Source organism: Oncorhynchus nerka, linkage group LG2 (assembly GCF_034236695.1).
Source record: "Oncorhynchus nerka isolate Pitt River linkage group LG2, Oner_Uvic_2.0, whole genome shotgun sequence".
Lineage (NCBI taxonomy): Eukaryota > Metazoa > Chordata > Actinopteri > Salmoniformes > Salmonidae > Oncorhynchus > Oncorhynchus nerka.
This window is the reverse complement of record NC_088397.1, coordinates 50097977-50113652: the sequence shown is the minus strand read 5'-3', so window position 1 is coordinate 50113652 and position 15676 is coordinate 50097977. Positions and strand designations below refer to the sequence as shown.

Genomic DNA, 15676 nt, shown 5'->3' with positions numbered 1-15676 from the left:
GAATTCTAAGTGAAATAATTTGTCTATAAACAATTGTTGGAAAAATTACTTTTGTCATGCACAATGTGTCCTAACCGACTTGCCAAAACTATAGTTTTGGAGAAGCCATTAGCCTAGGGCTTCACATACTTTTCCAACCTATACTGTGAATGTTTAAATGAGGTATTCAGTATAGACAAAATACAATAATTTGTGTGTTATTAGTTTAAGCACACTGTGTTTGTCTATTGTTGTGCTTTAGATGAAGATCAGATCAAGTTATATGACCAATTTATGCAGATATCCTGGTAATTACAAAGGGTTAATATACTTTCTCTAGCCACTGTACATTGTGTACAAATAATTTTGTAAAATAAGCTTATATTTTGAGTTCTGATGGGGTACGACAGTTGAACTAAGCTCATGAGGCATTTCTAATATATATTCTTTAAGAATCAAATGGGTAAATATCATTCATTTAAACATGTAACGCACTTTGTCGAATTCTTCTCTAGTGAGTAAGAGAGAGGAGAGAGGAGAGAGAAGAGAGAGAGAGAGGAGAGAGAGAAAGCTGAAAAGTTCTACTCTTCATTGATTGTGAAGGCATACAGAAGAGACATGAGTGGAGGAAGTAGGTATTTTGAGGGAGGTGCCCCCAGCCTAGCCTAACTCCCACTCCACGTGTGTGTGTGTGTGTGTGTGTGTGTGTGTGTGTGTGTGTGTGTGTGTGTGTGTGGATTCCTCAACCTCTTCCTAGTTGTGGAAGTTCTGGCAATTTCTCTCTAAAGAAAAAGGTTTAATTCAGACAGAAAGGTACCACTTGAAAGCGAAACATCCCTCTCAAGGGAGAGAGAGAAAGGAAAGACCAGCGTAATGCGTAACGAACCAAGCTGACGAACATCGTTTTTCTCTTCGCACATTTGCATCAGAAAGGTGCGCAGCAGCCGCCTGGTTACACTTTTCTTGCCAAGTCAAAGGGCGTCTATTTATAAACCCTCTTGAAAAAAAAACGGCTCACGAGGATGGGAGCATTAGAATTCTAAAGCTGCCCTTGTTGTCAGGATTAGCGAACGGAAGAAGGTGTTGTACAATGGAGGCCAGGCTGCCACCACGAAGCCTTGAATTTGTGCTACATCAAAGCATCCTGGGATACCGTTCCAGCATCCAATGACACGTTGTGACCCGTCCACTGTCCAGACAGGCAACAGCCTATTGAGATGTTGGAGCAGGTGTCTCTTTGTGACGTACTGCAAATGGAGGAGCATTTTCTCTGCATGACTTGTACAGTAGTTTATTTTTTTCTAAAGAAACATGCAAGGCAATGTTTTCTAATTAGCTCAGATATCACCCATCATCTGCAAGTCAGAAAAGGGAGAATTACCTGTAGCACAATGATACACACTTTTGTGTTCTTCTCCCTGAATAAAATCCAAAGACCCTTACAAAGCAAAACACTGTACAGTTACACACCCACTGGCACCTGGGAGAGCATTGACTGTATTCCAATGGAAAGGTGAGTTTGAGTTACCAAGCAGTTTAGACAGAGGTCTGGCTGCAGTGCAGGTAGACAAAGACCTTTTATGGGGTGTTTGTTATATGTCTCTCTGCAAGAAGAGTTTCCTGCCATGTATTTCAGCGTATACAGTATAGCTCAACATAACGTATGTACCCGATTAAAAAGCACCGGTGAAAAATGGAATATTAATTCAACAGTCACAGGAGCTCGTAGTTTCCATTTGAAGAGAACACATTAAATCCACTCTTATGCTTTATGATAGGAAATGAGACATCTGCAGAGCTGGAAATCTATACAGCCAGCTGAAGAGACTGACGTTGGAACACAAAGTGACCGTTGAAATATTGAACAAACTTTGTTCAAATTTAAAGTATGGCTATTTCGATAGGAACAGCCACACACACAGTCTGAAGCCAACTTTAGAAGAAAGAAAAAACATATCCAGGAAGTAAACCAGGAAAGTACTTCCATGTTTCACTACAATGCTGGACTGTGTCATAAAAACCTCCCAGTCCCAAGTATCTTAAGGAAAATATACTTCTCTTCTTCCATCTGTTAAACTCCATATTAGGAAAGCTCCATTCCCATAAAATTATGATTATTTTATAAATAAAACCCTACACCCAAACTTTCCACCCAAAACCACATGCATGTCAGCATTATGTGTGATTTATCCTAAAGTGTACAGCTGTGGGTTATGACAAGCAGCCTCTGTCCCATAATTGATTTTACTGCATGGAGCATTTCTTAAAATCGCTGGTCCTCCCTGACTTTTGTAGTTCACATAATACACAGATGAAATCATAGAAACAACGGTGGTTCAGACTCTGGGCTTTTTTTTGTTGTCGTAAGGATATCAATCACAGTGAAACAAGCTGGAGAACAGTGGAGCGTGAAGCTGGCCAAACCGGTCCCTGCCGAGCCCACAGAGATCACTCAAGAGTGGGCAGTGATTAACGTGCTGCAGTCTTTACACATTTCAGAGGGCCACCAGGAGGAAATGCCGGGCCAATACAGCACAACAAAGGTCTGTTAATCAGCCTATTAGCATTTAATTGGGGGTAGTTAATTAGGGAGACAGAGGGCAGTCCACAGGGGGAGTCAGGGGCCGACAGGGAGAGCAACTGGTAACCTGAGCTTATTGTTACTGAGTCGCTTACACAATACCAATGATTAATTGGCAGGAAAATCATCCTTAATTACACCTGTCTATTTCTGCCCCCTAAACCTTTCAGGGGCCATAAATTAAAGGGAGTGGGCCCTATGAATAAAGAGAGAGAGCCGAGCCAACCTTTAACTAGACTGGTGTCGGAGCAAAGCAAACACATTTACAGTAGGCCAGACAGAGTGTCTCCATGAAAATCATCAACCGTCGGCTCTCCTTTGAGGAAGGACGCCGTTTAAACACAGTGGGAAATGCTATATTTTTTTGTGTGTGGCATTGGCGTACAGTGGCGGTGCAGAAAAAGAGGAGCTGGCCGGCACCGCCGAGGAGCGAGTTCACCTCACACCCTCTCAGGGTTGTATATGTAATCACTCCACAGCTTCATAAAACCTCGCTCTCTTTTCCCTATGGAGAAGGGAAAACAAAGATGTGCCTTGTGACTGTTCCAGTCGGTGGCACTCACTGCTTAAACCACAAAGGCGGCCATTCTGTCCGTGTGTGCGCCCGGCAGAGTGCAGCGGCCACCACCAGAAGCTGATTATGGCCTCTTTAAAAGTTGCATTTGATTTAATGTCCCTGCCTTAGCTTAGCCAGAGAGCCTCGGAATGTGCCTTCCTGTGCTGCTGAAACTGGCCTGCCTGCCGGGCCTGTAGACTAGAGCTCTTTAGTAGGGAGGGCCAAAGAGACTGGAGTATTGAGCAGGGAGCAAGGGCAAGAGAGAGCAATAGAGAAACAGAGAAAAACACAGACAGCGAGAGAGAGAGAGGCCAATTGCACAGGGGCCTAAATTCAATAAAGGCCCTGACAAAGGCCTGCTTCTTGCCTCGGGATGCCAAACAACATGTGATCCCCTTAGGGAAATAACTGCCATTTCTGTTCCTCATAGCCTCCGGGTCAGAAATAACACATGGGAACTTGTGACTCAGCCTGTCCAAGATGCCATGTGCTGTGACAACTTATTAGTGACAGTGGGTACGGACCGCCCACACCATACTGGCATTCTGTCCCTCTGAGGGGAATGGAAGGAGAGGGGCCCTGGTTGGGAAAGGTCTAAATCTATCACAGACTCATGTACTGGAAGTACATCCAATTCTAGTCAATTCGTTCACATTGAATACTGAATTAAAACAGTTAAGCTGTAATACAAAATGACGAATATCCCGAAATCCTTTTAACCCAAGTTCTAGAGGTTCACTCGTGATTGAAATACAATTTTAGATAACATACAAAAAAATAACTAAGAGATTCAATATATATTTCAAAAGGTGGTGTAGGTTTAAAAAATAACGTTTGCAAACTACTCTCTTTGAGCAAAACTTTAAGAAAAAAGCGTAGAATATTTTTTCCGCAGAAACTTGGGCGCTCACCATGTTTCCCTATAGGGTAGGGACAGGGCCACTTTGCAACAAGTGGGAGCAGAGCAGAGCAGAGCTGGTTTTCCCTCAAACTGTCCAAACATCTCTGTCTCCCTAGCCTGGCCTGCCCGGGAAGTGGGAGGAATGCTAACACCAAGACTTCAAACAGAATTAGGCCTCATCAACATGCATGCTTTAGTCGCCCCTCCACTCAACTCACATTTCTAATCAGCCATCTTCCACAGATGGCTGCCATTTAGCACCGGGAGGGTCTGGCTGGTGAGTCGTCACTAAAATAACTAGGGGGAGGTATGGGGTGTTAAGTGGTGCACTGTGGGTAACCTCACAGCTCAGCGGTCACAGGAAGATAAGGAGGGACTGCTCTGGTGTGGCCTGCAGAATTCCAGACCTTAGACGAGGATGTCACCTCCTCCCTTCTCTAAGGACCAGGTCACAGAATTGACATGATGAATAGTGTCCAATCCTTCAACCAATCCTAATATGGGAGTTTGTGGGGGTACAAAACGGCAGTAGGTATCCTAAGCCAAATGTTACATTGTCGTTTTTGCAATAGTCAGTCGTAGCAGTTAAACATATTTCCATGAACTTATGATACACATTTCAAAGTCAATTAAAAAAAAGGGGGAAGGGTGAGGGGTAAGTCAAATGCAATGAGGTTGATTGAGTCAAGAGGTAAATATAATATTATCATTGTCAAAATAGTGTCACTGCAGTACTGATGTGGTTGTTAAACGGAGCCATTTTCCCACCACAGTCCTCCCCATGCACTTCCAAGCAGATTAGAAAAACCACAAGTCATTGCCTGAGAATAAATATTGTCATATGTTACGACCGGTGTGTTTGTGTTGTGTAGAAACATATTGCATGCTATTTCGGTTCTATTCAGGGTGGCTAGTCAATGCACGTCTGTGGAGCCAAACTGTGAAGTCACTCTTCTAACAACAATAAACTACCTAATCACACTACCTAAATCACATTCATTTCTGAAGAAAAAAACAACCTAAAGCACTAAAATCAGTACCATATGACAGTGAGCTAAATTAAAAACGCAGCTGACGACACCATAGAATGGACATTTACAAGAGATGTGGCCCAAAGTTGTGTTATTCCTGCTAAGCTCCATCTATCAGAACCTTGGCTTGAGCCTTCACTTCAAACACTACAGAAGAAACAGGGAGAGTCACCAAGCAAGTAAAAACAACAACGACACTAAACTGGACTCTGAACACTATTACTTTGACAGACCTGAGACAGGCTTTAGGATGACACCGTCAGCCCAGGGGGGATTCTTGACTAAAGCTTACATTGCTGCCACAATTAAAGGTAGACTTAGCGATGTAATGTAGATGCAGAAATTAAACCGTATAGCGGGTCAATTTCCGCAACCACAGAGCGTTGAACTGCGAGGCTCAACTTCTCTGCTGTTTTGGTTCCGTGGCTACCACGCTGTGACAGCGTGAAGCGAAACCGTGCACATGAGCAGATACCGTGTGAGAGCGAAGTGTTGCATCTCACTCATCTCAATATCTCCGGCGCTGCTCGTGGCAACGTCATATCGAGTTTAACTTTCAATTTGGACACATTTCTGCTGGCAATAACATGCCCTCCAAGACTAGAACTGGCATCTCCTCAATGTCAGTTTATTTTTTAAAGTAGTTGTTGTTGTTCGCCCTCCATGACCTGAGTGTTTGCAGAGGATTTACAAGGTGACATTTACAACTGTAGTCTCAGGCTCAGCGTCCTCTTCCTGTTCTTGCACTTGGATTCCTACAAAAACAACAACTCGATCCTGAGAGATCAGGCAGTCATTTTAGGATTGTGACATTGGTTTAGTCATTCAAACAAAGATGCTACGATTCAGCATAACATGTGAGACACGAGTAAATATCCTGCGCCATTTCCTGGAGACAAGAACCGCAAGGCACACATTTGTGTTCCATTTTTATTGGCTCTAACAATGTTTGCGTCAGTGTGGTGTCATACACACACAGCCCATGTGTGGATTGTCAATGTGAAGAACTTATCAATGCCTCAGAGACTGGGGCTAGATGAAATGGGCAGGCAGATAGATAATATCCTTTTAACAGTTGCCTAGCTATCCCCCCCCCAAAAGACATGCTTGAACGCCATTTCTTACTTCAACACAGCTCTCTCATTTCAAAGAGAAAGTGAAAACATTAGCTAAACTAAGTCCCCTTTCGAGTAGGTACATTACACTCTTCGCCCTATACCCAGCCCCATGAGTTTAATTGAATCAAACCTATGTATTACAATTTCAGCTCGTGGAGACTGAGCAAAAGCAAACACTGTTCCAAGTTACAAGAACATGTCTGTGCTGAACAAGGAGGCATTCATGAGCAGATTCATCCCAGGCTGAAGTGTTAGCAGTGGTGCAGAGGAGGGACATCTGCATTGATCACACTCCTCCACTAAGAGTCTGTTAAGGAGGAACAATCCTGGATCATCATGGACATGTTACATCCATGTATACTTACTGGAACTAACACCTTCACAAGAGGAAGACCGAACACCACACTGTGTGTTTGTAGTAGGGCTGGGAATTGCCAGGGACCTCACGATGCGGTATTATCATGATACTTCCCATGCCGATACGATATGGATTGCGATTCTATATGGATTGTGATTCGATACTGTGATTTCGTTGCGATTCGACGTTCCAAACGTGTTCGCTCACCATACGTCTGCTGCAGAGGGACAAGAGAGCCATGAGAACTAGTTTTGATCAGTCATGGAAATGCATTTTTTTTTAAGTGCGGAAAATGAATTGGCTCAGTGTTTAGAAAGTAGACGGAGAACAAGCAGGCACGGCCAACTAGCGCAAAAACAACATTGTGATATTGTCAAAAAAGATCAATCAAAAACAATGTCCCGATAATTAACTGTATCGACCCCCCCCCCCCCCCATCACTAGTTAGTAGGTATGAAATAAGAGACCCCAGTGCTTTTGCCTCCTCAGTTGAACTTGTTATTACATCTTAGTTCCACATGTTATGTAAATGGCTCCATTTACGCCAGCTGATCACCGCAGCTGGGCAAGGCACTGGAGCTTTTTTTTTGTGGCGCATGAAATGAGTGGTGATCCACATGATGGGATTTTACTTTCATATGGTGTTGATTAAAAAAAAAAAAGAAGAAAAAAGCTTTGATTTTCAAAAGGCAATAGAAATGGGTTGGGGGTGAGGAGTAAACACTGAAGTTGTTGCGTCTCACACACCTGCGCGGGCCCAACTGTAAAGGGGATGGGGACAATGAAATCAGAATATTAAAACATGACGTGTGACACCCATGTCCTGTTTGCTGTCAGGTCACGCAGTCCTTTGTTGAGAATCTGAGCAACAAAAAAAGGGGCATAATACCACAAAAAATATAAATGATGTGGATTTGGACAAATTACAGTCTTCAACTTTCACTTAGCCTACATAACAAAACGCCAGGAACTTAATAAAAATGTGCCACATCCACAAACAACCATTTAAACTGCATCACGGTGATTCCAACCTCAAAGTAGAGAAAAGCTGGAGCCATTTGAGCAGCACTTAAGAAAGAAAGAAACAGAAGACATGTGGGAGAGACGAGGCAGTACCTGGAAGGGTTCCGGTGGTGCAGATTTAAAAATGCACGCTCCAGCTGTGCACGGCGCCCCACATAGCAGGATGAGGCTACTGTTGGTTTAGCCACACAGGGTTGGGAGTACAGTACACGGAACTGCCGGTGGGTTCTTGCTATTCATTCCCCCCCCCTCAATGAATCACTAGGTCCCACTGAGACTTCCATCACCCCAGGTAGGAAACACAACTGAACTGACTCAATTACACATCTCTCTTCAACCAGGGAAGAATCCGTATATGACAAGGTCATTTTTACGGCTTAGCTGTAACAAAGATGGCTGCTGAGAAACTTAAACCACCTCTGATATTAGATCCCCCTATCAAATGAAAAGCACCACGGGGATTCAGCAACGATGTTTTTTATTTGGTTCTGTTTTGTTTAGTCACCCCAACTCATCTTGAGAGAGCGTCACTGAATAGGGTCCCTAGTTCCATCCTCAATGTCCTCATTCTCTTAACGTTCTCCACCTTCCTCTCTGTGACTTCTCCCCCACTAAGTCCAAAGACAATACAGAGACAAAAACACCAATGTGGGTCCAATGTCATCTTTAAAGCTGCAGTATTACACTTTTTGGATGACCTGACCAAATGAACATTGAAAGCAAGTCTAATAAACGGTACATCTGTTCTATGTGCGCCATTTCTTTGCTTCCCATTCTTAAATTACATTTTTGCATCTTTTCCTTTCGGTTTTGTACACCAGCTTAAACAGCTGAAAATACAATATTTTTGGCTATTGAAAATATATTTCACAGCGGTTTAGATGGTACAATGATTCTACACACATTGGACCCAATTTCTTGTTTTGTCCCATAAACTGAAATTACTATTTGAATTTTAGCAACCAGGAAATGCTGGAGAGATTTCTGCATATTGCATCTTTAAGCTAAATTTGCTTTCTTTTAACTTGATTCAAGATGAATGGCTATTAACTGAGCATAACAAGAGGTGTCCTCTCATATAACCCCGTACACCGGTTCCCCCTGGTATCCCCCTCACACAGCCCTTCTCCCAGTAAGTCACACCGACACACATTCACACGGCACGTGAACTAATCTCTCCTTACAGACCAGGCGACTAGGCCACTTGGAGGCCCCAGCGGTCTTAAGTCACAAGGCGCCAAGTATATTGCTGTCGGTTTTGGTGGCTCAATCTGTCTATTGTCAAGGGAGCTTATGATGAATCTGAATGAACAGCAGGATTTCAGCCACTTGTTACTGCTGCTTGAAGTGGTTACTGTTGTGTGCTAGGGTGTTGTAGAGTATCTGGTTCTCTGGTGCTAACATTACAACGTATGCATGTGAATACCAAGACTCCAGATATGGTTAAAGGGCTGCATACTGAATTGGCCTTCACATGAAACGGTACAGGTCACATACCTCCATTATTCTGTCGTGGATCTGAAGGCCTCCCTCCTTGTCTGCTGGTCCGTTCTCAACAATCTTAGATACAAAGATCCCTTCATTCGAAGGGCCATCATGGTCGTCCTGTGGGAGAAACTCTCTCAGATTACACATGGATCAAATTGGATAAGAAATCATTGTAACCATTGAAGATGACAACATTTTTTTTTTAAATGAAACTAAAATACATGATAATCGACTTCAAATTCTTCAGAAAAAATAAGATCTTTAAAATATTAAACAAGTCTCTTGCTAAAACTGCCTAACCTACTTCCAAAGGTCCTGAGGATAATATGCAGACAATTCTAAATGGTTTTTCCCATTACCCATTCTCACCAATCAGGGTCAGAGACACCCTGCAGTCACATGTGAACACAACCGCAGTCATCAACGCAGCCTGGATTAACCCAGCGATTAACCGCATGGATCAACAGCCCGCAGTGACTCACTAGTGGGTTGCAGGTGCACATTACACAGGGCTTAATATTGTGGTCCACACAACCCCAGTGCCAAAATGGCCTGCCAGTTGACATGTTTCCCAGGGCTGGAGATTGCGACTACGACCCATCCCCTTAGAGGGGCTAAATGTTGAATGGATGTGTTGGATGGGTACGCTCTGCGTCCATCGGTGAGGCTGTGACCCCTGAGTTGAAAAAGCTATGATTGGCTTAACAAAACCACTGCCAACATCCATCTCAGCTCCTCTTAAAACCACATCAATCCAACCCGCACCTCTGCCAAGTCGTGCAATACTGTGCTACATTTTTATGGAATACTTAAAGAAACCTCAGAAATCATGCTGTGAATGCTGTAATTCATTATTTCAGGTCTGCTTCCTCTTTTATCCGAGCTCATCACAGCACAGTGTTTACTGTGAAACCAACACGATGCACCCCAAAAAATGGCCCGGAGTGCCAACGGAATGTCACAACAGGGCAGTGTGAGAGGCCCGATGCTTTGCCATGAATCCCCCAGCATTTAGACCCTCTATTTTCTACAAAGGCCAGCCCTTAATCATAGTTATCCTGGCGACCCAACCCACCCTGGCCTCCCCATCTTATCAATCCCAGTCAAGGTTGAAAATGCCATGTGTCAAAAGCTGCAAAGCCTCTATGTTATTTCCGTTCAAATCAATCGTTTCTTGTGGAGGATTTGGTGACCTCTTTATGAATTCATCCGGAGCCTTAAAAATACTGCGAGCAAGTTGACTGTATCCTCTGGACTCTCTTTGGGTTGAGCTTGATGTATGGTTCTGTCAAGGGAACGAGAAAGGTTACAAATCAACAAGACCATGGAATTAAGAAAAAGAAATCTGCTTCGGATGTTGTAATGAAACCCAGAAAAACACCCCTGAGTGGAACCCTTTGGCACACATTCTTCCCAGTGAAACAGATACTGCGAACACCATTTCAACGGGGCCAGTTTTGCACACACAGAGACACAGAAAGAGACAGAGAGAGACTCCATGTATGGGAGACCCAGTTCCTGAATTTTCAAAGTATCTCAGAGTAGGAGTGCCGATCTTGGATCAGGTCCCTCCTGTCAAATATTATTCTATTCATTATCATCTAGAAAAAGGCCAAACTGATCCTATATCAGCACTCCTACTCTAAGAATCTTTGTGAATATGCACTCGGATCCCAAGTCAGCAGTGACATTTTCAACACTGACACTCTTATCAGACTCCATGGAATCATTAATGCTTGTCTGTGAGATAGCAAATACAGAAGTCATAAAAGGTTATCAGCCCAGGGCAGAGGACCCATTTCACAGCTGGTCTGTGTTAACCATGTCATTACACGTCCCCTCAATTAAAGACAGAAAAAAACTGGAGGCACAGTCATAATCCTTCATTTAACACTCATATAAAGTAATTATAGTTTTTATCTGAAAAACCAAATCCGCTAAACCCAACCAATATACTAACACAATAAAACCTTGATTGATGCGGTCCATCCACATAGGCTCAAGAGAGAAAGGTGCAGTGTATTACTGTCTAAGCTATGTCTATGTCAGTAAAGGGGTAAAACACTAAATTAGAATTCATTGTGGTTCAAGTATGTGCCTCCATCCCGGACTTCCCATACGACATTTGGCAGACCATCAACGAGATAAAACAGTAACCGCAGAGATTCCACTTACCGCGCATGGTCGTCCTCCCACGATGTTGAAGCCCAGAGAACCGCCCTCCCGATGAAGGATGGCTGTGATGTTTTTGGTCTCCCCACCCTGTGGACAGACACAGGCAGAAGACAGGTAGTCATTAGCAACCCACAAATGTCACTGAATAACATAAATGATTGAACAAAATCAATGACACCCCCTCCCTGAGCGATGGAGAACTGGAGCTTATTTTCACTTCGAAACGACACAAAAATAACTCTGAACGACACAGTAGAAAGGACTGAAATAAATCTAGGAAATTGACTTAGAAGTCAATGGTGTATTTTAGGTATAGAAATAGCCTGAGGTAAAATGGGTCAAATCCAAGACTACTCCATACACAGTAAATTGATATGTAAAAAGGTATCACAATAACCAACATGGCTGGTAGCAGAGGGTAAAGATGAACCTGTTCTCACATTTTAGTACATCGCTGGTATGGATCTACAACATGATTTTCTGTGGATCTACAGCCGCTCTGAGAAAGAGCTGTTAAGTGACTGATTCAAGTAAGGGTTCATGCTATTTTCCCTCTCTCGCTCCAGAAGACATTTGCTCCTTATATTAATACAGCAGTAGAGTTCTCGGTCAATGAAGGGATGACAAGTGAAACGCTGGGAAACCAGTGCAGTCAGCTCTCCACCTTTTTAGGAGGACAGCCGGGGGGAGGGGGGGGGGACATCATGTCAGCTGTCATCCCAGTATGGAGTATGCCATAGCATACAGGGACTAAATATAAAAGCAAATATTAACGGTATGTACAGTGTCATGGCGGAGTCTGGCTACCATATAGGCTACAGGATAGGGTACAGAGTACAGCACTGCTGCTGGACCAAGTTGTGTAGATACATGTGAGTTCCACATTTAAAAGACAACTATTGGCCATTTACTAAATGGATAATTGCATATGTGTAATTCCACAGTAACACTGAGACTCAACATTTTCTAAAAACACATTTATTTCAAGAACAGCGCAGATGCAAAGTTTGAGACGTCATTTAGTTACCAAACAGCACACACCGTCATTCTGTTACCAAACTCTGCATCTGCGCTGTTCTTGAAGTACATGTGTTTTTGGAAAAAGGAGTTGGTTAGTGTGTTTTTTCCCACCTTTATTTAACCAGGTAGGCCAGTTGAGAACAAGCTCAAATACAACTGCGACCTGGCCAAGATAAAGCAAAGCAGTGAGACGACAACAACAACACTGAGTTACACATGGGATAAACAAACATACAGTCAATAACACAATAGAGCTGTATGGTTTGCAAGCAAGGGTTTTTGTTTGACATATTTTTTTAAGTGACAATTCTGATTCTGTGTCACTCAACATGGAATTGAACACATCTAATATCTGGGAATATGAACGATATGAATAGGAAAAAAAGTATAGGTTAGGAAGTGAAGTCTTTTGTACTCAGCCTTGGCCCCTACCTTTTAGACATTGTAAGGACAGCCTAGATCTGTCAGAACGGAGTAACCAAGACAACGTGTAAGGAGGACTGAGGACTTCTAAAAACCAGTTGGGTAAGCATGTCATGCCAGAAAGGTACTAAATCCCACAGGCAGACAGCAATCGTCGCAGACAGTGTTGATCTTGCTTCTCAGTCATCTAACCTACAATATGTAGCCTTATTTACAACAGGACCAAGACAACATTCCCGTATCCAGCCCAGTCGTTCTAAACCAGTCTACTTATTCTGTTCAATTCTGTACATCAGAAGCCAAGCCCCGAACTCAGCAGTCAAAGGAGGCTACCAGTCACTGTCTCCACTGATATTTTGGCGGTGGCTTGTGGACCAAATATGTCACCCTGAATCTGAAATAAGTCCTTACATTTCACAGGATCTGATAGCACGTGACCTGAACTAGCCCAAGAAGAAACAGAGACGCTGGCTCTCTTAAGATTTGCAACGCAGCGACAGTCACCAAATTGCCCGCCTCCAACAGTTAATTCCACCTGTGTCTTTCCGTTTGATGCTGCCACATGTGCACCGAAGTTCTCCGCCAAGCAATCCTGTTCGCAGTGCTCGACTGAATCCGAAGGGAAAATTCAGAAGGGGGAAAAAATCCTTTAAAAAACTAACCACCTCATCCACATTCAGATTTTTTTTTTCTGGCTTCCCTCTTTTTTCATTCACGGATCATATGAGAGACGACACCTTTGGAGATGTTTCCAGGGATTAGAGCTCCAAGGAGGAGCACAACTTTCTTTGTGCGTCCCCCTTTCACTGAGTTTGTCCAGTGCAGTCACTTCAGAGGGTTGAATACACAGTGCTAAATAAGTAACCCGAATCTCCGTGTGAAAGGGTTTCCTCTTCACCAGGCTGAAAAAAATGGTTAGTTATAATAACTGATCATTGGCATCTTGTGAATGTGTGGTAGTGCGGTGCAGCACACATGTTCAGTTCAAAAACACGGGGAGAAAAACACAACAACACTAGGTAAGGGTCAAAAGATGTCACACTGCTGACATGTCTCTCCAGTTACCTTGCATTCAGAATGCTTGTGGCCTTCTACTACTGTACCTCGCCTGCTCTTCCACTATGGGTTCATGTGGACTGACACAACATCATAAACACTTCAACCACTCCCTAGCTGACCAGAAGAGAGGCATATATCCATTTATATCCCGTGTGTCGAGTTGGCTATAGAACATGGCAAAAAACTAGGCACATTTTTATCATTTTTATTATGTTGTTATTACAATAGCACAGTCTCTCTACCAACGTCTTCAGACACAGTCCCTAACAACCCTGAAGAGGTTGGCTTGGTCCTTGAGGGGGAAATTGTGACCTGAGTCATGTGTACAGAACAATAGTAAATATTTGCCCCTCCCCCAGACTGCCAGCTGGCTGTACGTACAGCTGACAGACATACACTATGGCAAGCTGAGGAGAAGAAACACTCCTGACCATTACTTGGCCCCTACAATTACTTCGTCGTTGGAAATCACATTACACGCCATTTAAGCAGTAGACTAATAAAAGCGTGTTTGACCACAGGAGACTCAAAGTCTGTCTGGTCAAGGGCTTGCAGACATCGGACCTCTAAAGTTTTCCGTTGGTTAATAATACAAGCCTCTGATAAGTAACGGAACATGCAACAAAGTAGCGCTCGAAAACCATATGTGAAAAGAATGACAGTGTACGTGCGCAGAAGAGACAAAGTAACACACAATAGAACAACCGGCAATCACAAAGTAACTACCAGCATTACAAATTCCATAGCCACAAATGATGTCATTTGAAACGAATTTACCTTGCACGGGGGGGCAAGGGTCTTAGTCAGCGAGTCGATCCTTGCACTGTTTTCAGTGAATTTCTTCTGATACTTCAGTGCTGTCATTTGTAGCTCATTATGCACCGCAGAGAGTTGAGCAAGAAGAGATTTCTCTCTTTTGCTCGATTTCAAAGATTGCTTCTTGAACTCTTTGTCCAAGCTGACCACCTTCACGTGCAATGCACTGTTGTGTGCTTTCAGGGCTTTCAAACAGCAATGGGTGTCTAGTTTTTGCTCCTTGTGGGTGAGCATCAAGCCACATCCATTTTCGCATATCCCGACCGGTCTGCAATCACACGATTCGCGCATATGTGCATCCATGTCCTTCAGATTGAGCACCTCGTTGCATCCTTTATTCCTGCATTTTGCCGGCGAGTAATCGCACATCTCGGCGTGCTCTGCCAGATGTTGCAGCTTTACCACTTTTTCACAGCCTCTGGCATGATTGTCACACTTTATGTCCAGCTTCATAATCAGGTTTTTCAGAGGGAGAACGTGGTTCAGCTCTTTCGTGGAGATCCTTTGACATTTGACGGGGCAGCTGCTTTGCTGGACAACCCAAGGCAGCACACAGCCAGCGCAGAAGACGTGACCACACGGAGTAGTGAGCGGGTCTTCTAGAACTTTATTACACAAATTACATTTAAAATCTGGGTCCACAGCCCCTTTAAACCGATCCAACTCAAATCCCATGTTTTTAAATAAATCCAAAATTCCGCCGGGATTCCCACAAATCGAAGCAAGAGCAGTGGGTGTTTTAGCTTCTCATTGGAGGAGTACTGACTTCAAGCTCTCCTTACTGTCTAAACTAATTGACCGAGACTTCCTCCGGGGAAAAAAATGTGGAGGAATTCTCTACCGTAACTGCCATAAGAGCCGCGCACCTGAGTGCAAGGCAATCATCAGACGATTGCTATGATAATTCGAAGAGGGCATTCTTTACGCTTTTTGAATGTGATTTACAAGTTACAAAGACAGATAGGCTGGCTACAAGTGTAGGCAGATTGTAGATAGCAGTGGTTCTACTTACTAAGTGAAAATATTATGCAACAGACTCCAATTAATTGTGGATCCTAGAATCATTGTTTTAGATTCTGAATGTATCTATATTGTATTTGCAAATGCCATAAACAGATATTGCACTTTGTAACAATGTGTGTGGGAGG

At 43.4% G+C, this 15676-nt stretch overlaps 1 protein-coding gene across 1 annotated transcript in view; it reads right to left on the bottom strand.

The window, feature by feature from the left end:
• Positions 1–15313, bottom strand: part of LOC115137034 (E3 ubiquitin-protein ligase PDZRN3-B-like) — a 130285-nt gene extending 114972 nt beyond the window's left edge. The window contains exons 1-3 of the mRNA XM_029673033.1: positions 14490–15313; positions 11211–11297; positions 9045–9152 (exon numbers count right to left, since the gene is read on the bottom strand). Coding sequence (XP_029528893.1) covers positions 9045–9152; positions 11211–11297; positions 14490–15203 — 909 coding nt within the window. The 5' untranslated portion in view covers positions 15204–15313. The remainder of the gene's footprint in view (positions 1–9044; positions 9153–11210; positions 11298–14489) is intronic.
• Between the last annotated feature and the right edge of the window lie 363 nt (positions 15314–15676).